Consider the following 21,357-nt stretch of genomic DNA (forward strand, 5'->3'; position numbering starts at 1 on the left):
GTCCTGCTTGGGGTTACCTCAATTCCAGTCTCAGTTTGGGGAAGGAGAAAGAAGAGATAGTTTTCTGGTAAATGAAGTCATGTAATACCCTAAGTCTTCTGTTTGCCTCAGTCCATTCATGCTTTCTGTTTCCTCACGCTTTCCATTCAGACTGCTGGAATCCCGACCCCCATTCACGACCATCTTTCACGAGTATCCTGGACCAGCTAACCACCATAGAGGAGTCCGGTTTCTTTGAAATGCCCAAGGACTCCTTCCACTGCCTGCAGGATGACTGGAAACATGAGATTCAGGAGATGTTTGACCAACTCAGGGCCAAAGAAAAGGTAAGAGAGAAAAAAGGCAGGCGCTGGCTCAGTGGACCTTCTCCAGCGGGGCCTCTGGACTAAGTCTGTCCGACCACCCTGCTTCTGACCTGCCCTGACCACCTTCCTGCTGGGTAGCTATTTAATTGTCCAAGCCAGAGGAAAAGCACCACTGGACAGTGGTATCTCAATCTGCCAGCCACAATTACGAGAGGCTTCTGAGAAGGTCTCTTGGTTCTACGATGGACTTCCAGAAGGACGTTAACTTCATATAGGGATAATTCAATATGAGAATAGCAATCAGAACATCCTGCCCAGTGTCTTGGTATCAGACTCAGAAACAGAATATGGGCCAGGAATGCCATGGGTCTGAAATTGTGGGACATTTTTCATGGAAAGGGTTCTAAGCGCAAGCCATCTGGGGAGTTCAGAGACTCCTGGCCTGCTAGAGATCTGTCTTTTTGTTTTAGTGGCCCCTCTTTACCTCTTTGCTGTGTCTCTAGTAGACAGCATCCATATAGGCAAAGCCAGTCGTAAGCAATTGTGTGGCTCACACTGTAAGAGCACGCCTAAATCTAAGGGGTATAGCGGGGCCCCTGAGGGTTGTCCACAGAGACTTGGTTAATTTCTTTTTCCCCTTCTCACTCTGCATTGTGGGAAGTTGGGAAGTTACTAGAAATATGAAAGCTAAAATTGCATGTAGCTAAAATTGTACATGCTTTATTGTTCCCAGTTATTTTGCTTGGGAGATCTGATGAGACCTTTTTGTCCTGTTTATCCAGAGCCCTGTCACCAGCGTATAGGGAAGGTATTATTGTTCCCGTGTCAGAGCTGAGGGTCAGTGGCCTCCTTGTCATCAGAGCTAGTAAGTGGGGCAGCAGGACCTTGAACCTGGGCCTTCTGATTCTGAAATCTGTGTTCTTTGCAATATTAAGGTTGTTCCCTTACACAAATGACTTATAAATAATTTCTGGAGCTGATTTGAAGAGATTAGACTCCTATGGTACATAACAATCTGTACCTTGTACAGTTCAATATTGAGGGTTCTGCAGGGGAGTGGAGTAAGCTTAGGACAGATATTGGGTGGCTCTGAACTGGCCATTGAATGGGATGATCACGAGACACTTCTATCATTATTGTTCCAGCTAGAACTCCCAGAATGATCAGCTTCTTTTTAGATGGTTAACCAGTGACTCTTGGTTACCTTTCTTTTGGTCAATAAAACTATAACATATATAAATATACATATGTATATATGATTATAAATTATATGTAATTATAAATTATATATGCCAGTAAGAAAAATGAAGACCATATTTTGTCAGCAGGTAGCTACCATAATTCCACTGCCCCCTTCCATTTTCCACGGTTTTGCTTTCTGTGGTTTCAGTTACCCATGGTCAGCTATGGTTCAAAAAATATTAAATGGAACATTACAGAAGTGAACAATCCATAAGTTTTAAATTGCTTTCCATTCTAAGTAGGGGGGTAAAATCTCATGATGTCCCAGTAGGGACGCCAGCCATCCCTCTGACTGTGTACACTACCTGCCTGTTAGTCACTCAGTGGCTGTCTCAGTTATCAGATCCACTCGTCCTCTATCAGTGCTCATGTTCAAGTAACACTTATTTTACTTAATAATGGCCCCAAAGCATGAGAGTAGTGATGCTGGTGATTTTATTATATTGCTATAATTCTATCTTATTATTGGTTATTGTTATAAATCTTATACTGTGCCTAATTTATAAATTAAACTTTTTCACAGGTATGTGTTACAGGAAAAAACATAGTATATGAAGAGTTTGATACTATTTGTGGTTTTAGGCATGCACTGGAGTCTTGAGATGTAGCCCCAAGGTCCAGGGGCACTGTTATTCTAAGAAGAGTCAAACCCATAATAGCTAGCTTTTGAAGAGCATGTACTATGTGCCAGCTGTTATAATTTATATGATTTGTCTTATGCAATAGGATAATAATTGTTCCCTGACTATGTTGTCAGTGCTAGTGACTTATGTTATTTGTCATGTCCTCATTGCTCCTCCTGCCCTGTCTCTAGAGCTTGGCCTTCAGTATTAGCATCTCTGGTTGTATCTCAGGATGGCTGTTCTGAGCCTTCCTTTCTCCATGACTGAGGGTGCTCAGATGTTCACTTACCAGCTCACAGATCAGCCCCCTCTATCCATGAGGCATCATGGGAGAGCTCTCCAGGATGCCGTGAGCACGAGCCCTTTGAGCTCTCAGGCCTTACTCCAGAGCCCCTCTGCATGGAGGACCCTGCCCTTCCCTCTGATGGTTCCTCCCGACCTGCAGGAGCTCCGCACCTGGGAGGAGGAGCTGACGCGGGCTGCACTCCAGCAGAAGAACCAGGAGGAGCTGCTCCGGCGCCGGGAGCAGGAGCTGGCTGAGCGGGAGATCGACATCCTGGAAAGGGAGCTCAACATCATCATCCACCAGCTGTGCCAGGAAAAGCCCCGGGTGAAGAAACGCAAGGGCAAGTTCAGGAAGAGCCGGCTGAAGCTCAAGGATGGCAACCGCATCAGTCTTCCCTCTGGTCAGTGGCTGGGGGCCTGAAGTGGGAGGGAAGTGAGGAGCCGGTGTGGCAGGAGTTTGTGGGACCCATGCCCGAGTGTCACCTGTTGTCATGGGCCATTCTGTTCAGTGGAAAGACTGGCTTGCTGAAAATCTGCCCCACTCCAGGGGAACTGCCGGGGGTGTGAGTGAACACAGTGTGAAGACAGACTCGCAAGGTCCGGCTGCTGGAAGTGTGGCAGCCTACCCAGGTGCATCTCCCTTCAGACAAACCTGGAGAAGGAGGCTTCTAACAGGGAGAAAATTCCAGGACTGTGTATGTGAAACTAGAGGAGTCTTGGCTCTGTACAACCCATCACCCCAAGGTTTCTTTACTTAATTAGTTCTCTGAGGATAGTTGAGATTAGGTTTAGTCCATAAGAATTTACATCATAAGGTTTACACATAACCTTTCAGAAATGCCCTGGATGAATAAAGGTCCATCATTTGTGTTACTGTGTAGCCTTGGGAGAAATGCAAGGAAATATGAAATAGAATCTTTGTGATGTATAATATATCCGTCAAGGGAGGTGAGTGCTTAAGTGTGTTTTGTTTTTAATGGACACAATATCTTTATTTATTTATTTATTCATTTTTATATGGTACTGAGGATCAAACCCAGGGTCTCACACACGTGTGAGGCAAGCGCTCTATACCACTGAACTATAACCCCAGCCCTTAAATGTGTTTTTATGTAGATAAAAGTGCTCTGAATCTATAAAACCCCAGGAAGCAAGCTTATTAGAAGTGTAGGAGCCAAGGAAAAATGGTCTGATGAGAGCACCTGTGGAGGATGGTAAGCCTAGGACGGTGGCTTAGGCATAGACAAGGGAATTCATTCACCGAAATTGAGAGGGTGTGCCCACAGAACATGTTTGCTATTTTCTTTTGTACATTTTTTTTCCTCTTCACATAGCATAGAGTCTTTAAGCACCTTTTGAGCATTTAGCCTGTGCCAGCATATTGCAGTGGGCTGGGGATGCAGGTGTAGAAGCCATAATCCCACCTGCAAAGGGACCACAGTTTATTGGGGAGATCAGCGTACAGACAAGGAGCTGAGTATCATGCCTCTCTGATGGTGAGGGGCTGAAATTCAGAGAAGTGGGCTTTACATTCTGTGTGATGTACCATAACTGCCTTTGGATGATGTTGGAATCAAGGCAACTTGACCACCTCCCTTGGTCCCTGGATTCCCTGCTCTGCCCACACTTAATGAGAAGCATTAGTCTCCCTGCATTGATCCCTGAGAAGATCATCTGAAACAGAGAATTTTGAGTTCCAATCCCTAGAATAATCAACAAACTCTCATGAGCTCAAAGCTGTTCTCAATGTGTAATCGCTCCATCTGTATACACTGAAGAGAGAGCTTTATAAAGACTGGTCTAATGATGTTCACTCAGATAATGAATTTTCCATCAGTTCATACATTCATGTTGCCATGTCCCTTAGGAAAAAAGAGATGGTTCTGAAAGAGAACATTTCCCAGGTAAACAGATCTTTTCAGGGAACTGAGGCCTGTCTCTCAGGCCTGCCAGAAGACATCACCTCTCTTAAATGAGTTTGATGATGGGATAAGGCTAATGCACACTCCTGTGTTTGTCTTTCCTCAAGCAGATTTCCAGCACAAATTCACGGTGCAGGCCTCCCCAACCATGGATAAAAGGAAGAGTCTTATCAGCAGCCGCTCCAGCCCTCCTGCAAGCCCCACCATCATTCCTCGCCTTCGAGCCATCCAGTGTGAGACTGTTTCTCAAATTAGTTGGGGCCCCAAACACACCAGGGAACCTGTCCCCTGCTCTGTCCAACCGCCAGCTGGTCCAGGCTTGCTCCATGCATAACTTCTGCCCCCTACCCCCTCAACAGACGTATATACATGTACATATGCACACAGACCCTCAGACCTACCCTGTCCCTCTCCATTAACTTTGCTGCTGCTTTCTTTACCTTTTGCTCCTGGTTAAATATCAGCAGAGGGATTTCTGGGTGCTGAAGGATCTTCAGTGAGTTACAAAGCAATCTGGAAACTGGTGTATAATGTAGATATAGGTTGTTGGTATCCTGGCCTGGGGACCTAATAATGTACTCTCTGCCCTATTTGGGACATTATTGTTTTTCTTTTGTCCATGTTTCCTAAGGAATGGCTTTTCCAAAGTCATTTTCTTAGCTCCTAAGAAAACTTGCAAATACTGTATAGTGGGCCAATCTTAGGCTTATTTTGTTTTTACCATAGTATTTGTTTAAAAAAGAACACACACTTACACACACGTGTGTGTGTTTGTATATGTAAATGTGGGTGTATATGAATGAATGGTTTTCCAATTTGAAAATAGATTTCACTTAAAAATCCTGGGTTTCTGACCTTCCTTGAGGATTCAGATCACATTAGAGGGTTTCTTTTTTTCTTCTTCTTTTTTTTTTTTTCATGTGACCAGAGTTGGCTGGAATTGATAGCAGTTTCCATATGCTTCCTATTTTGCTTCAGTGGCCTCAGTTCCCTATTTTTTTGGTAGTTGGCTCACTTCATTCATTTCTCATATGAGCCGTATCTCTATAGCTTTCCATCAGAAGAGGGTTCTTCCTTCCTTATCTTTTCCCTTCCCTCTCCCCCTCTTCCTGACCACCTTCTCCAGAGCCTGGAAAGCCTTATTTTCTTCTTTCTAGACTATCTTCCAATAGTTCCTTTCTTCCACATTTTCCTTACCCACTGTCTCCCCCCACCCCACATTAACCTCTTCATTCCCCCACCATGCAATTCCACCCAGCAAAACAAGTTCTTTCAGTTACATCTGTTTAGAACTCTGGTGTCTGGTTGGCCTGAGCTCCAGCTTTATATTGGACTTGTAACCCTTTGGGAAGTTTCTCCATGTTTTTATTTTGAGAGTTAAATGGTTGGTAGCTGGGGACTCCGTTGCTTTCTTGTAAGGGTCCCTTAGGCACAGAGTTTCTGGTGAGGTCTAACTTCCCTGCAACTCTGAGTTGTTCCAGTCTGTCTGGTGGGGCAGAGGCTAGTTTAGAGGGGGCCCTGTCTGTTCATTTCTCTGGATCTTATCTAACCTTTGTTATGCACAGTGACACCAGGTGAAAGCAGCAAAACCTGGGGCCGGAGCTCAGTCATCCCAAAAGAGGAAGGGGAAGAGGAGGAGAAGAGGGCCACAAAGAAGAAGGGACGAACATGGGGGCCAGGGACACTTGGGCAGAAGGAGCTTGCCTCAGGGGATGAAGGGTAAGAGCCAGATGATATGAAATTCTCTCTAATGTAAAGATGAGTGCATCATTTAAAAATACGATATGAAATACCTTTTGCTAGCCTGGCACCGTGGCACATGCCTGTAATCTCAGCTACTTGGGAGACCAAGGTAGGACAATCATGAGTTCCAAGGCCAGCCTCAGCAATTTAGTGAAAACTTGTCACAAAATAAAAAAAAAAAAATAGGGGCTGGAAAAAAAGGGCTAGAGATGTAGCTCAGTGGAAGATTGTCTCTGGGTTCTATCTTCAATGCTACAAAAAATAAAACACCCTTTTTCTAATGTGTATTCAATTGTAAACCTCGTGGTCTTTACAATTTACAGTTTTTTTCCAATCTACTGGTTCCCAGGAACCTCCTAGGATAGGAGTTAGCAAACTTTCTTCCACAAAGGGCCAGATAAGAAATATTTTAGGCATTGTGATCCATAAAGTTCTGTCTCAACAGTTCAACTCCTCTTTTGGAGCAAAACAGCCTTGGACCATGGGCAATATATAAATGAATGAATGTGGATGTGTTCCAGTCAAACTTTAGGAAAACAAGGTGTGGGCAGGATGTTGCCCACCAGTGCAGTTTGCTGATCCCTTCAGAGCAAGGAAGAAATACAGGAAGTTCTGTCTGAGTCTTCTACTCATACCTGGCTCTTCCTCTTAAAGCATCCATTCATAGTTAAGAGAACAGAGAGCAGGGGTTAACAGGAGGCTCATTCTGAAGCAGGGGCAGACAGAGAAACCAGCACTGATAGAGGTAATAGGCCATGAGAATTTCTTTCAGGTCTCACCCCAGAGTCACACTGACTACACCCCATGGGAAAAGCCCAGGGGGCCTTGGTGCTGTGAAAGAACTGTGTCCTCACTTGAGTGCTTGAGGCCAGAGGCCAATTTTCCCCTGAGTCTCAGTGCTTCACAGGCCAGGCACTCATAGTGTAGCAGTGGAGGGCTTGGCTGCTGACTCTAGACTGCCTAGCACGAATCCCAGCTCCACCCGGCTTTCTGTGTGAGCTTGTATATTCTGTGGATTGGGGATGATATCAGTACCCATCCCACTGATGGGTAGCTGATGTGAAGGTTTTCTGAGTTCTTCTTTGTGAAGGGCATAAATAATTTGCTGGCTCATAGGGAGCCTGTATACATACTGGCCAGGGTGAGTATTCCTTACCTCTTGTGTAGTTCAGTTCTGTTCCATACCCGAAGCATGGCTATCACAGTTTTAACTTCTTAGTATTCAACTCTAAGCCAGTAGTGTTTTATGACTTAATTCTAAGTGTGAGAGAGTCCAGCAGTCCTCTTCACCATTACATAGTGACTTTCCAAAGAGTTACTAAGGTTGGCTATTAGGTTTGCGGGTGCCATGGTTTTGCTAATCTTTCACATACTAAAATTTTCATGTCTAAAATCTATTTCCCCACATCAGATCTGAATTCAAGGTGAAAATAAGGATTGACTTTCTGAAGCCAGGCTTCAGAAATCACTAGATTTCTTTGAATAGCAAAGTTAGACATGTAGGGCAAACTACCTATAATGTGTGTGGCTTCAGGATGAATCCACAGAGGACAGCAAATCACTCTACTCTACCAAGTTCTGTAGGAGCTGGAGCTTCCTAGTTGGTTCTTTGAGCACTGAGGTAGACAGGAGTTGAGCTGGGTTTGAGAAACTTGCTGACCCTGAGTCACTTGATATTTCTTCTTCTTTTTCTTTTCTTAATATTTTTTAATTGCCTATGGACCTTTATTTTATTTACTTATATGCAGTGCTAAAAATTGAACCCAGCGACTCACACATGCTAGGCAAGCACTCTACCACTGAGCTACAGCCCCAGCCCATCACTTGATATTTCTGACATTATAATTCCAAATACCGTTAGCCAAGCTGGTTGTAGATTCCAGTAATTTCTTTATTTCTGCTTCATTTAAAGATACTTTTTGTTGGGCACAGTGACTTAACCTGTAATCTCACCTCCTTGGGGAAAAGGATCACAAGTTCAAGGAAAGACTCAGAAATTTAGTGAGACCCTGTCTCAGAAAATAAAAAGGGGTAGGGATGTATTTCAGTGGTAGAGTGATTCTGGGTTCAATGCCCACTACCCAAAGAGGGAATAAGATACCTTTTATCTTGGTATTAAATTAATCATATTTCACATTACAGAATATCAACTTGTACTTTTCTTTTTCCTTACATAGGTTTGTCTTCATACTTTTTTTGCGGGTGGCGGGGGTACCAGGAATTGAACCTAGGGATGCTTAACCACTGAGCCACATCCCCAGCCCTTTTTGTATTTTATTTAGAGACAGGGTCTCACTGAGTTTCTTAGGGCCTCGATAAATTATTGAGACTGGCTTTGAACTCTCCATCCTCCTGCATCAGCCTCCTGAGGCCCTGGGGTTACAGGTATGTGCCACCAATTACCTCAGAGGCGTGAGAAAACTCATAACTGTTGAAGCAATTAAAAATATCATATATCTCATGATTATATATCATGTATCTCATGATTATCAGTTCCCATTAAAGAAATAAAAGTGGATTTCATCTAGTTCTGAGTAAAAAAATCTCTTTGATGTCGGAATTTTTATTCTTTTGGTACCAGGGATTGAACTTAGGAATGCTTAACTGAGCCACATCCCCAGTTCTTTTTATATTTTATTTAGAGACAGGGTCTCACCAAGTTGTAATTCTCCTGCCTCAGCCTCCCAAACTGCTGGGATTACAGAAAATTTTGAGAGCCTCTCTACATATTTCTAATTTTAGAGCGTGTTGATTGAAGAAAATATGTAATGGCAGTAATTTATCTTGAATTCAGTAACATTAAGTGAGCATGTATCTTCCTGCTTTTCACAAACGGTACAGCTCTATAGGACGCATACACACTTGTCTCAGGACAGCTTGGTTATCTGGATTCACAGACCCACCCAGCAGTCGCCCTGGGACCTTGGTCCTACAGATAGGAGGGCTTGGGCCTGAAGCAGCTCAAACAGGCCATCTTGTTAAGTTTCCTTCCTGGTGTGGACTTTGCTGACTGGACATGGGGAGGTGACTGGCAACATAGCTCAAGCCCAGCCTTGGGATCTCGGCTATGGGAGAAGCTGAGCAGAATGAGCCTTACTACTGATTCTCTTTATTCATTGAAGATCCCCTCAGAGGCGTGAGAAAGCTAATGGCTTAAGTACCCCATCAGAATCTCCACATTTCCACTTGGGGTGAGTCTAATCCTCACCCTTTCACCAGCTGTGCTGGCAGCAATCATCCTTCCATTTCCCGTTCTCATACCCCATAGAATCAGGTCTCATCACTGCAAAGGCTGAGCTGAGTTTTTTTTTTTTTGTTGTTGTTGTTGTTGTTTTTTTTTTTTTTTTAAGAGCAATACCATTGTGCACTTTGGGAAATTTCCTGTGTTGATCTATCACTTTCCTGACCGCTCCAGTATGTAGGATACTCCTGCACCCTTAGCATTAGGGAGAAGATCCATGGCTATTTATCCTTTAGTCTTGATCACTGGTGTTGACTTGCTAATCTGGATTTCCTTGGACCCAGAGCTAGAAGTGATAAAATTACCAGTTGGAAGTCCCAGGCTGTAGGTTTAGCAGCGGGCTCCTCCCTGGCTCTTTATTTTGTTTGAAACCAGTGGACGTTGGGAGGTACTTGAATCCACTGGTATGTCTTTCAGCACTTGAAACATCAAGGGAAAAGGTCAAACCTTCTTTTGTGTTCAGAGTGGCCTGGGACTCAGGGGAGAGTGGGCTTTGTTGAATGGGTCTTCAGAATTAAAAAAAAAAAAGCCACCTTTGGTTATTCTGTGGGATCCCCCAAACCACCACAGCATGTGGATTCCTCAGTGCTCCTGTTTACTGTCCTCTAGGGAAGAAGACCAGTGCTTCCTGCCTCTGACTCCCCCATCATATTAGGGGGTTTGTGGGATGCCCTGTCTGTCCTTGGTGATATACTGGCTTGCTGAATGAGCTGATCACAGGGATCTGAGAACAAGCTGATATCCTCTTTCTCTCCATCCCCACACAAACCGAGGGCCGGAGTACATCATCAAGTACTACCCACATAGGTCTGTCCCAAAGTGCACAGGGTTGGTGATGCTTTGTTGGTTGATTTTTTTTTTCTTTTTGAAAAATGTATGGCTTTGAAAGTGGCCTAAGCATGCCAGGAGTTTGAAAGGAGGATTGAGCAGTGGCTTGAATGGGGCGGCCCAGCCCATTTCTGCTGGATCATCTGCCCATGCTTGCTTTGTATTGCAAGTATTGTCTTTGCATTGCGGTATTTCTAATGTCACGAGTGTGTCGTGTTCAGTGTTTGTGGATTTTCTCCCTTAAGAAGGGATCAGGCAGGACCCCCATTCACTGGGCAGTCCTTATTCTGTCTGCCCACCCTGCTCCCCAGCTCTCTCCACAGTTCCACAGCATGTGAGGAGGGTGGGTCAAACTGCTGCTTTTCTTTCCCTAGAGCATGTACACTTCTGTTTGTGCAGAAGGTGGGCTCAGTGAGATGCTGCCTGGACCCTAGGTCCTCATTGTGATCAGGCAAACAAGGAAAGGCATTTCCTCAGGCCCTTGGAGGCTAGGTGAGGAAAGTGGCCACTTCTGACAGTCTTCTCATTTCTTCTTCTTCAGCCTCAAATCCCTGGTAGATGGATACAAGCAGTGGTCGTCCAGTGCCCCCAACCTGGGAAAGGGCCCGAGGAGTAGCCTGGCACTGCCAGGGTTCACCAGCCTTATGGAGATGGGTAAGCATTGCTCTGGCCTTTGTTCTCTCCCTAGTCCTTCAGGGAATTCTTGGCCATTTCCAGGACTTTTAAGGACCCCTAATACTGCTTAATGGTATTTGTCTTAGCTTTTACTCGACTCCCACCCATTCTGCCCTTTGTTTGTCTGTTCTGTACCCGTTTCATCGAGCTTCTAAATCACAGTTTTTTCCTGCTGTCATGGAGCCTACCTTTGGCTTCTTATCCCAAGGGGCCAGTTGGAGTCTCCTTAGGGCAAGAGAAGGGTGAGGCCTTGAATCAGGCATTTCCTGTCCCTGACTCTATGGATAGGGGAGCCCACCAAGTGGGGGGTGGTGATAGAAGACACTGCAGCTGTCCTCCCAGGAGGCTTACCAGTGTCATCCTCTGATTACTGAACGGTGGGTAAGTTCTCCAGGTGCTCTCTCAGGTGATATTCTTATCTCTGTAGATTTCTAAGGTCATTCCATCCATGGAGCCAATTATAGGGGATTCTAATCCTTTGTGAAGACTAGTCTTAAGTTGCTGAGCTGCCATTCTAGAAATCCAAAAGTCCTTCCAATTTTAAGGTACGAAACTATTAGGAATGTTTCTGTTCTATCCAGTGTTCTAGAGACTTGTGCTTTATTTGTACTAAGGGTTTCTGTGGGACTCAGTGGTAGAGTACTTGTCTAGAATATGAGGTCCTGGGCTCAATCTCTAGCATTGCGTGCGCACGCACATGCACATACACACACACACACATACACACACACACGTGAGGTTCAAAGAAGTAGCAAATTACAGATCTTCTTTCCTAAAAATAGGAAAATGGGCTCCGGAATGTGGATTCATTTCCCCGTGTTGGTCGCAGCTGCGTGTCGGGGAATACAGCCCTTTTGGTTCCATGTCCATTCCAGGTCCTGCCCGTCAGGCTGTTTGACTTTGGCATCCCTGACACTGAGTCAGGAGGCCTGGGGTCAGGGGAAAGGACCAGATTCTTCTTCTTGCTGCTTTGTACCCATTTCTTTTTTTCTCCTCCACTCCTCTCATCTTCACAGAGGATGAAGACAGCGAAGGCACAAGGAGTGGAGAGAGTCGTCTACAGCATTCACCTAACCAGTCCTACCTCTGTATCCCGTTTCCTCGAGGAGAGGATGGGGATGGCCCCCACAGTGATGGAGTCCATGAGGAGCCCACCCCAGTCAACTCAGCCACCAGTACCCCTCAGCTGACACCAACCAACAGCCTCAAGCGCAGCGGTACCCATCACCGCCGCTGTGAGGTGGCTCTGCTTGGCTGTGGAGCTGTCTTGGCAGCCACAGGCCTAGGGTTTGACTTGCTGGAAGCTGGCAGGTGCCAGCTGCTTCCCCCAGAGGAGCCCGAGCCACCAGCCCGGGAGGAGAAGAAGAGGCGCGAGGGTCTTTTCCAGAGGGCCAGCCGTCCTCGCCGGAGCACCAGCCCCCCCTCCCGAAAGCTCTTCAAGAAGGAAGAACCCATGCTGCTGCTGGGGGACCCCTCCGCTTCCCTGACGCTGCTCTCTCTCTCCTCCATTTCTGAGTGCAACTCCACCCGCTCCCTGTTGCGCTCCGACAGCGATGAGATCGTGGTGTATGAGATGCCAGTCAGCCCCATCGAGGCCCCGCCCCCGCCCCCGTGCACCCACAACCCCCTGGTCAATGTCCGTGTGGAACGCTTCAAGAGAGACCCTAACCAGTCCCTGACTCCCACCCATGTCACCCTCACGGCCCCCACGCAGCCGAGTGGTCACCGGAGGACTCCTTCTGATGGAGCCCTTAAGCCTGTAGCTCTCCAAGCCAGCAGGAGCCCCTCCAGCAATGGGTTGAGCCCCAGTCCTGGAGCAGGTGAGTCCTGGGCGCTTCCTCTGTCTTTTGTGCCTCCCAGGGAGTGAAGGTGTAGGTGCCTCATTTCCTCTTTCTACTTCTGGATCTGAGTAAGCCCCATTCCACCTCTTACTCAGCCAAGCAAGAATTACCTATCTGAGGTCAGGGAGGTGACCAGGGTTGGATGGGCCACAGGGCAGGGATCTTTCCTGGCAACCGAAAGAAGACAAGTGGGTTCTTGGAAGAATCAGACCTGGTACCGCACTGTCATGTCCAGGCCCTGGGTCAGGGTAGAGCACTGCTGTGCAGGCAGTGTCCAGAAGGGGCAGGAGTCTAGCTTCTAGTTATTTCCGGAGGGTACCATGGATACTAGGAAGGAATGCTGTGCTGCAGGTAGGAGGGCGTTTTCTGCCACGTAGCTGGTTGCAGGTCTCCCATTACAACATCAGCTCAGACACACTCACAGGAAGGCTTCCATCTGTCAGCTCGCTTGTCAACACTCATCCCTGACTCACCTGCCTCAGCAGACATGGACACGTGTCCAGGTGAGTTACTACCCATGTGCACACACTTACCTGCTGCATCCGACACCTGGGCATACACACACTCAAACCCAGGTTTTCCCTGTCACCACCCTTGCTCCCTGGAATATCTCAGACTGACTTAGAGTTGGCTCCAGTCCAGGAGGAGAAGCAGGGAAGGCCATACCTTTAGTGAGATTTAGGTGTCAGTAACAATTATATTTTTACCATTGACTTGACCTTCCTCTTAATAGGCTTTTGTATTCTCAGATATAAACCTCCATATTGCTACTTAGACTTCTGTTCCTATCATACATTTATTAAATGATGAAGAATGAATGACAGACATTTCCTTAAGTCAGGGGTCAGCAAACTGGGGCTTTGCAGGTCATGCAGTTTCCCTTGTAACCACTCAGCTGTACTGCTCTGGTTGGAAAGCAGGCCTTGAGTATCTCCAACACATGTTCCATTAAGATTTGATTTACAAACACATGTGGCCCGTTTGTGGCTCTTTTGCCAGCATCTGCCTTTAGTTAATTCATTGCAGATAGGACACTCATTACTATTATTGGATACAGGGACCTTGGCCTAGGTACTGTGGTATCTCCAATACCACCCAGCACACTGCATGGCACATAGTAGATAGACATAGTAGGCGTTAGGTAAGTATTTGTTAATTCTTGTTATTCTAAGTGCAAAGGGACATGGCAGGGTGGGGAGAGCAGTGAATATCTGACCCAGAAATACAGTGCCATCATCTGATGCTTCTCCCTTTGTCTTCTTGACCAGGAATGTTGAAAACCCCCAGTCCTAGCCGAGACCCAGGTGAATTCCCCCGGCTCCCTGACCCTAATGTGGTCTTTCCCCCAACCCCAAGGCGCTGGAACACACAGCAGGACTCTACCTTGGAGAGACCCAAGACTCTGGAGTTTCTGCCTCGCCCACGTCCCTCTGCCAATCGGCAAAGGCTAGACCCTTGGTGGTTCGTGTCCCCCAGCCATGCCCGCAGCGCCTCCCCAGCCAACAGCTCCAGCACAGAGACACCCAGCAACCTGGACTCCTGCTTTGCTAGCAGCAGCAGCACTGTGGAGGAGCGGCCTGCCCTTCCAGCCCTGCTCCCATTTCAGTCAGGGCCGCTGCCCCCCGCCGAGCGGACGCTTCTGGACCTGGACGCAGAGGGGCAGAGTCAGGACAGTACTGTGCCTCTGTGCAGAGCTGAACTGAACACACACAGGCCTACTGCTTATGAGATCCAGCAGGAATTCTGGTCTTAGCGTGAAAAGGGGCATGGGCAGGCAAGGGGGAAGCAGGAGGAGATGGAGGGAGCTGGCTGGCACAGCCCTTTCTCAGAATTGGGCCCCCTGAGATCCAGCCCTACTTCTTGCACTGAAAATGCACTTTGAAGATGGAAGGGATGGAAACAGGGCCACTTCAGAGGGTCTCCTGCCCTGCAGGGCCTTTCTACTCATGTCCACTGGAGGGGCTGCGGCCATCAGCTCTGGCTGTGTAGGGGAGGGAGGGGCGCGTGCATGTCCCCCACCCTCCACAGTCTTCCTCGCCTTTAGGGTGACCCTGCAGAGTCATCCAGCCAAATCTGTCTGCTGCTTCTTCTCCTCAGCCAGTTGGGTATGCCCAGAGTTGGCCGGGGGGGGGGGTCCCTTTGTTAGCCCTGAGTTCAACCTTCCCACACACCAGTATTGGATGTTCTGTGATTGATTTTGCTACTCGTCCACTCCCCCTCAGCATCTGTGAATTGGAGTCTCTTTTGATGTGAGATGTGAGCTATCCTGTGTCCCAAGCCCTTTTGTGCCAGCTGAGGACTGGGGGCAAGGTAGCCCAGTGTGGAAGCATAAGGGCGGATGGACCTGGCACTACCTACCTGCACTTCCAGGTCCTCCGTCTATGTATCTGAGCACACAGGTGGTAAGAGGAACTGGCTCAGTGAGAATCCAGGAAAGGGGAGTTAGGGAAAGTATAGCCAGGTTGCAGCGAGGAGGGTGGTGGAGTCTATCCTTGTTTGTTTGTTTGTTGGAAACACTCAAGGGCAGAAACCAGCATCTGTTGCAGGGCCCCCATCTGCCTTCCTGGGGTCAGAATACGGTCACACCATGTGCTGAAACAAACATATGCTCATCCCAGGAATAGCTGCTTGGTCTGCTTCCTGGTGCCAGTTCTGAAGTCAGAGAGTTCTGTGTTCATCTCTTTGGTTGTCAGATCTTTATGTGTTACGCCCTTCCTTTGGTCTTCCCACTAATCCCTGCAATCAGTAGGCTTCAGGTCATGTGGTTGGTTGGTAGATATCTCCAGTTCTGGTTGCCCCAGAACTGGGGTGGGCCCTAGACGCTGGGAGTTGGAATGGTGGAGATTCCTTCTCCTCTGGGCCATTCATTTTTGTGACACCCAAGCCATTCGTAATACCCTTTGTAAATGGATATGGCACAGTGATGCTGTTTATAAGGTGTTCAGTGAGCCGTTGATGTATAATAGCCTTCAAGTCCCAAGGACTGGAAACTGACCAAGGCCACCTCTGTCTCTGTGCACAGTTAGCTCTCATGCTGTGCTCTGCACCACGAGCTGGGTAGAAAGGACAACAGGAACCCACCCTGACTTGTCCGGCATTTGTTTCCTGGATGTGAATGTCGAGCTTTAGCAAAAACTTTCTCATGTATTTCTTCACTGTCCTCCTCTGAGGCTTCCGGTGTTGTATGTGAACCGTGATCTTCCTGTGGCAATAACAGCCTGATTAGAAGTACAGCCCTCAGGTCCTGCTCCTCTTCCCTCAAGACTGTAAATGTTGTTCTACTGCCTTTTTTTGTGTGAAATATTCTGTGGTTGGAGGTCCATCTGCAGGTCTGTTGTCTGGATGCCAGAATGGGGAGCTGGTGCAGCTGGCACCAGTGGCAAATCTGGTCATTGCTCTTTGTCTGTAACTATGACAGAAGTCCTGCCCTGCGGAGGACTAAAGAGGGGACCTTGGTTCTCACATTGTTCCTTGCTTTATGAGCCCATTTGCCCTCTGGTTCAAGGGCCCCTCCAAGGCTTGGGGGGCCCCTGGCTCCTGGTGTTGTCACCCAGGATTTTGTTACTGCATCTCATCTCTCTCCTTCTTTTGTTCAGTGAAGTCAAGGTGTAACAGATTATTGTTATTATTTCAGTGCTCGGGATTGAAACCAGGGCCTCACGCATGTCAGACAAGTGCTGTACCTTGGAGACCTGTCCCCAGCCCTGTGTGAGATTACGTTTGCCCCCATACCCTACTCCTCAGCTAGGAGAGGAAAAAATGTGAATCCTGTGGGCAGTTTGAGCCAACCCATGAGGACGATGAGCTTCCCTTGGTCCCTCGAAAACCTCAGCCCCTAAGCCATGAACATGACTTGTATACCCTTGGCTCCCTTAGGTAGGCTTCAGTCCATGGGTGATGCGAACCATACTGGCTCTAAACCTGCTCTGTTGCTCTTTTTTTTTTTTTTTTTTTTTTACTTTTTCCATTTTGTTAGTTTGCAGCCATCCTTCTTGGATAGACTAGTGTGATGGATATAGCCTAAACTGTGAGACAGCCACCTGCCCTTGAGTGAGGGTTCAGTCCAGTTTTTATTCGTCCATGCAGTGGAAACACAAAGGAAAGCCGGGTCTTTACTAAGGACATACTTGTACCTGAAAGAAGTGAAAGCAGGTTATTCTAAAGAGGCTGCTGTGAGTCTGCGTGGGCGGAGATAGAGGAGTTACCATCTCAGTTCCTCCAAGCCTGCTCTTCTGGGGCCCTGCCTGCCACACTCTCTGGGCAGGGCAGAAGGGGGCGTAGAGATCTAGATAGTATTAGTTGGAGTGAGGTTTTTTTGTCCTCTCAGGTTTCCTTGCTCTCTGATCGTGGTCAGGAACAGGCTTGAAGCTGTGAAGGAAGCCACGTGAGCAGCCAGAGCCAGCCTCCCCCTTTCCCTGTCCTCCTCTCTCCTCAGAGGCTTCTGTCCTGCTCTTACCAGGTGTCACTACATGGAAGACGGTGATGGGAATAGGTAGTATGTGCTCTGCACCATCTCCTTGGATCCTTCAACTCCTATTGCTAATTCTAAACTCAATTGTCCTCCAGTGTCCCCTTGTGGGGGATCCAAACTGCTGCCAGAAGCTCTACAGATGTCCAAGTTATCCTTTGTTGCCTACCCCCCTCCCCCTGCCCTATAAGGCTTTGGTGGATGCTCTTAACTTAGCATCCTTTGGCACCCCCAGAGTCTGGCAGTAACAATGATAACAAGAACATCCTACATTTGAGCAACTTGGAATAGTGCTAGCTGGCTTTGCCTCCTGATCTTTACAGAGTGGCATCATTTTCCTTCTACATTTGATATGCTGTCTGGAACAGAAGGGGAGAATGCTTGAAGAAGATGATTCGAATGAAGAGAAATTAAAAGACCATGGGGACTGATTGCCAAGTCAGGCCACCAGGCTTTTGAGGCTGAGCAAGTTAGCTGTTCCCATCCTGCTGTTGCTGTGTGACCTCAGGCTTGTCCCTTAGCCCCTCTGGGTTTCCTTCCTTTAAAAGCTGTTGTTATATGCTTCCCTCAAAAGGGCAGTGGGAGTCTCTGGATCAGAGAAGGGCAGTGAGGTGCTGGCTCTCTGCCAGCTCCTAGAGGCAGCTTCCTCCACCTCTGCAGGATGAATTGGCTGAAGTTGACTGTGGCTCTTGCCACCCTGGCCTTAGGGGATTTTGCTTTTGTTTTATCCTTTGGCTTCTGGAAGAGGAGAGGTTTGGAGCTGGCTTAGTGTGACTAATGGGCCCCATGGCCAGCACATGCTCTGCGACCACTTTATGTAGCATCTTTCCCTAACCCCCACTTTATCTGGCAGGCTGACCAACATCTTTCCCTAACCCCCACTTTACCTGGCAGGCTGGCTGTTCTCATCATTTGTGTCTTAACGAGGAAGAAATGGGAAGTGGCAGGTTGGGCCAGCCTCTGAGTGACAGTTGGCTCTCTCTTAATTTGGGGGGGAATCACTGACACAGTCTGATTTGACAAGAGCCACAGTCTGATATCATAAGGCCAGTTCCTGCTGGAGAATCTTGGGAAAGGGTCCCCTTGCCTGTGGGACATCTGCATCATGGGATGGGGGTTCCTCACAAAGCCCCTTTCCCCCAGGCCACTGTTGCTCAGGGACACAAGAAGACACCCCCTTTACATCTAATATTCTTAACTCATAAAGTTCACTTTTTCTTGCTCTGGCTGAACCCCAGGAGGTCTACTACTAATCTACATCCCCAGCCCTTTTTATTTTTTATTTTTTAATTTTGAGACAGGGTCTTACTACATTGCCCAGGCTGGCCTTGAGTTTGTGACTCTCCTGCCTCAGCCTTCAGAGTCCTTGGGATTGCCCTGATCACAGAGCAAAGAGCAGCTGGTACTGATGACTAGATGGCTGTGAGAGGTTTAACTCAGGGTTGAAATAGCCATCTGTCTGGTGGCCCCCATGAGTGCAGAGCCTTGCACTTTTCCTGATGTGTTTATTTGAGCCTGTGCCTGTGATTGGGGTTGTGAGGGGACCAGGTCAGATGGTTGGAGACACTCAACCATTTCTGGAAGGACTTAAGAGAAGAAGCACTGCTTGTGCACTGCTAGACATTTCCTGAGGACATCACCAGATTGTGAACCTGGGGCAGAGGTGAGTGTAACCCACCCCCCCCCCTCACCCCCCGTGCATTCTGAACACAAGGAAACCTTGTGGTAAGAACCTGGTACTATGAGCTGTCCACTTATTAGCTATAAATTTGCAAATGTCTTTCTCTCTCTGGACCTCAGAAGCCCAACTGAACTGGAATATGGCTGCCTTCCCGAGCTGAAGCCCTTTAACTTTAAAATGTATGATCCTAGCCAGGCACCCTAGCATGCACTTTCAGTCCCATCTACTGAGGAGGCTGAGGCAGGATGATTGCTGGAGCCCAGTAGTTTGGGATCAGCCTAAAAACATATTGGGACTCTGTCACTTAAATGTGTGGTCTTGGAGCTCCAAGTCCAACAGTGATCAGCCTTACCTTGCTAGATTGCTTCCCTTGGTGGAGAAAAGAATGTGTGTGACTGTATGTGTGGTCGTGGGTCAAAGGCAGTTGAACATCGGCTACTTCATGTAGTTCACCCATGCTTCATATGGGGTCTATTGCCTCCTTGACTGGAGAATGACTTCTTGTCAAGATACAGTTATTAGGAGCACGTTTCCAAATGTCTCTTTTTTTCAGGCAAAATGATGTTTTTCTAGAGCAAGAATTCACACCTGTAATCCCAGCGACTCAGGAGGCTGAGGGAGGAGGATCATAAGTTTGGGATCAGCCTTGGGAATTTAGTGAGACCCTTTAACAAAATAAAAAAAAAAAAATAAAGAGGAACTTAGTGGTAAAGATCTCCTGGGTTTAATCCCTAGTACCAAAAGAAAAAACGAGGAATTAATTCAAATTAACAAAAACCCACATATAAAAGGAAACTCCATTACTCCTTCTGAGGAGACCTCAGGCCTAGTCTTTCCCCTGGCATTGCCACCTGGATGCTCTCCACCTCGGGTGCTGGTGTTGGAAGGTGGGAAGTCAGAGCTGAAACCCTGCTTGATTCGTAGGTGCCTAATTAGCCTGACCCACCCCCCAGGCTTCTGATTGGCTCTGCAGGCCAGATGAGTCTCATTGATTTTCTCAGATTGTTTCTAAGTATTCTCTTCATACCCATGAGCTGTCCATTTCTGTTGCTGGGTGGACCCTGAACTCCCTAGCTGCCTGGGGAGCCCTGGTCTTGGCTCTTCAGAATGTTGGATTCTTTTGCTGAGCTCAAGCCGGTAGGACTCGTCCTTCCTGATTCTTGCTACCCGTGCTTCCTGCATCCATTGTATTGAACCTGCTTTGGAATTTGAGCTGAAAACTCCAGGCTCAGAGCCCAGCTGGTAACCAGAGCTTGGAGCCTTTCCATACATCTCTTTTCCCTTTGGAAACAGACCCCCACTTCCCCCTCACCCATTTTCCCTCCTGACTTATCTGACCTTCTCTTCCTGCAAACACCCACTTCTTAGTTTTACCAGACTGATTAGCAGGCGTGGATGTGACAACTTTCGGTGTCTCAGGATGGGATACTGGACTATAATTCCAGGGGTTCAAAGACAAGACTTTCCCATTAGGATGTGTGGGGTGGAACCCCTGACATTCTGAACTCCTGGTGAGCGAAGGCCCCATGGACGGGGTGATACTTGTTCTGTCCTTGCTGAAGTTCAGGTTCAGGTTTCAGAAGTCATGTGCTGCCCACATTTCTGAAGTCTTCAGCAGCATTGTGAAGCAGATTTTGTATTTTCATTTTTTTTTTCCTGGATGCCCTTTCCCTGAGTCTTGAGTGAGGCAGAAGCTCTCTGGGAATGTTCACGCATTGGCTTAACAACGGTGCAGCATCCCATTTTCCACCTGGGACCTGTAATTGGAGGTGGCTTTTCCTTGGCTGCTCTTCAGGCTCTCTGAGGCTAATATGTATGTATGTGTGTGGGTGGTGGTGGGGGATGGTGGAATGATGGCGGCAGAGAGGGTCCTGTAGATTCTCATCTGAAACCTCATTGGGAGATCTTTGGATTCCAGGATTCAGAAGTGAACGGAGGTTTTTCTGCCCTCACATATCAAGAGCAGTGATCCCTAGCACTACGACTGATAGGGAGCCTTTAAAGTGTTGCCCACCCCCCCCCAACCTCCCCTGCCCTCTACCAGAATCTTCTTCACCACCATCGTTAAACTCTGTCATCTTTATTTCATTCTCACTATTTATTCAACCTCCCATTTCAAAAGCCGTGTTGTCTGTGGCCCTTTTCTTCATCTCCATCAGAGTGAGGCATGAATTTATCCTGGCCTAGATATGGAGGCCAATAATAAACTATAAGAAACCAATAAGTTTCTGCTACGTAGGAGGCAATATCCTCGGGATTTATGGACATACTTTTTTTGACTCCTTATAGTAATCCTGGGAGGTGGGTGTTACCCCCACCTAAGGCTGGGTCGACTGAAGCTCAGATGGTTACATGACCTGCTGGTGTCACAGCGGGAAGCAAGTTGCTGACCGAGACTGTTCTGATGTCCTCTTTTTATCTCCTCTGAGCACAATTTCTAGGCCACTGCTCAGAAGCCCTGAAATGAACTTAGCCTTGCTCAGGCCAACCTAGGCTTAAAGTT

The 21,357-nt window shown here is 47.4% G+C and overlaps 1 protein-coding gene across 2 annotated transcripts in view; it reads left to right on the forward strand.

Annotated features, from left to right (window-relative positions):
* The window catches only part of Map3k9 (mitogen-activated protein kinase kinase kinase 9), a 69,439-nt gene extending 54,981 nt beyond the window's left edge, over window positions 1-14,458 (forward strand). The window contains exons 5-12 of one of the 2 annotated variants that reach the window (XM_026402032.2): window positions 151-326; window positions 2,616-2,856; window positions 4,488-4,610; window positions 5,943-6,096; window positions 9,243-9,311; window positions 10,731-10,843; window positions 11,881-12,684; window positions 13,974-14,458. In XM_026402032.2, the coding sequence (XP_026257817.2) occupies window positions 151-326; window positions 2,616-2,856; window positions 4,488-4,610; window positions 5,943-6,096; window positions 9,243-9,311; window positions 10,731-10,843; window positions 11,881-12,684; window positions 13,974-14,458 (2,165 nt within the window). The remainder of the gene's footprint in view (window positions 1-150; window positions 327-2,615; window positions 2,857-4,487; window positions 4,611-5,942; window positions 6,097-9,242; window positions 9,312-10,730; window positions 10,844-11,880; window positions 12,685-13,973) is intronic. The other variant, XM_077799960.1, reaches the window with a different exon arrangement.
* Window positions 14,459-21,357: the final 6,899 nt, after the last annotated feature.

This window comes from Urocitellus parryii, chromosome 6 (assembly GCF_045843805.1).
Source record: "Urocitellus parryii isolate mUroPar1 chromosome 6, mUroPar1.hap1, whole genome shotgun sequence".
Classification (NCBI taxonomy): domain Eukaryota; kingdom Metazoa; phylum Chordata; class Mammalia; order Rodentia; family Sciuridae; genus Urocitellus; species Urocitellus parryii.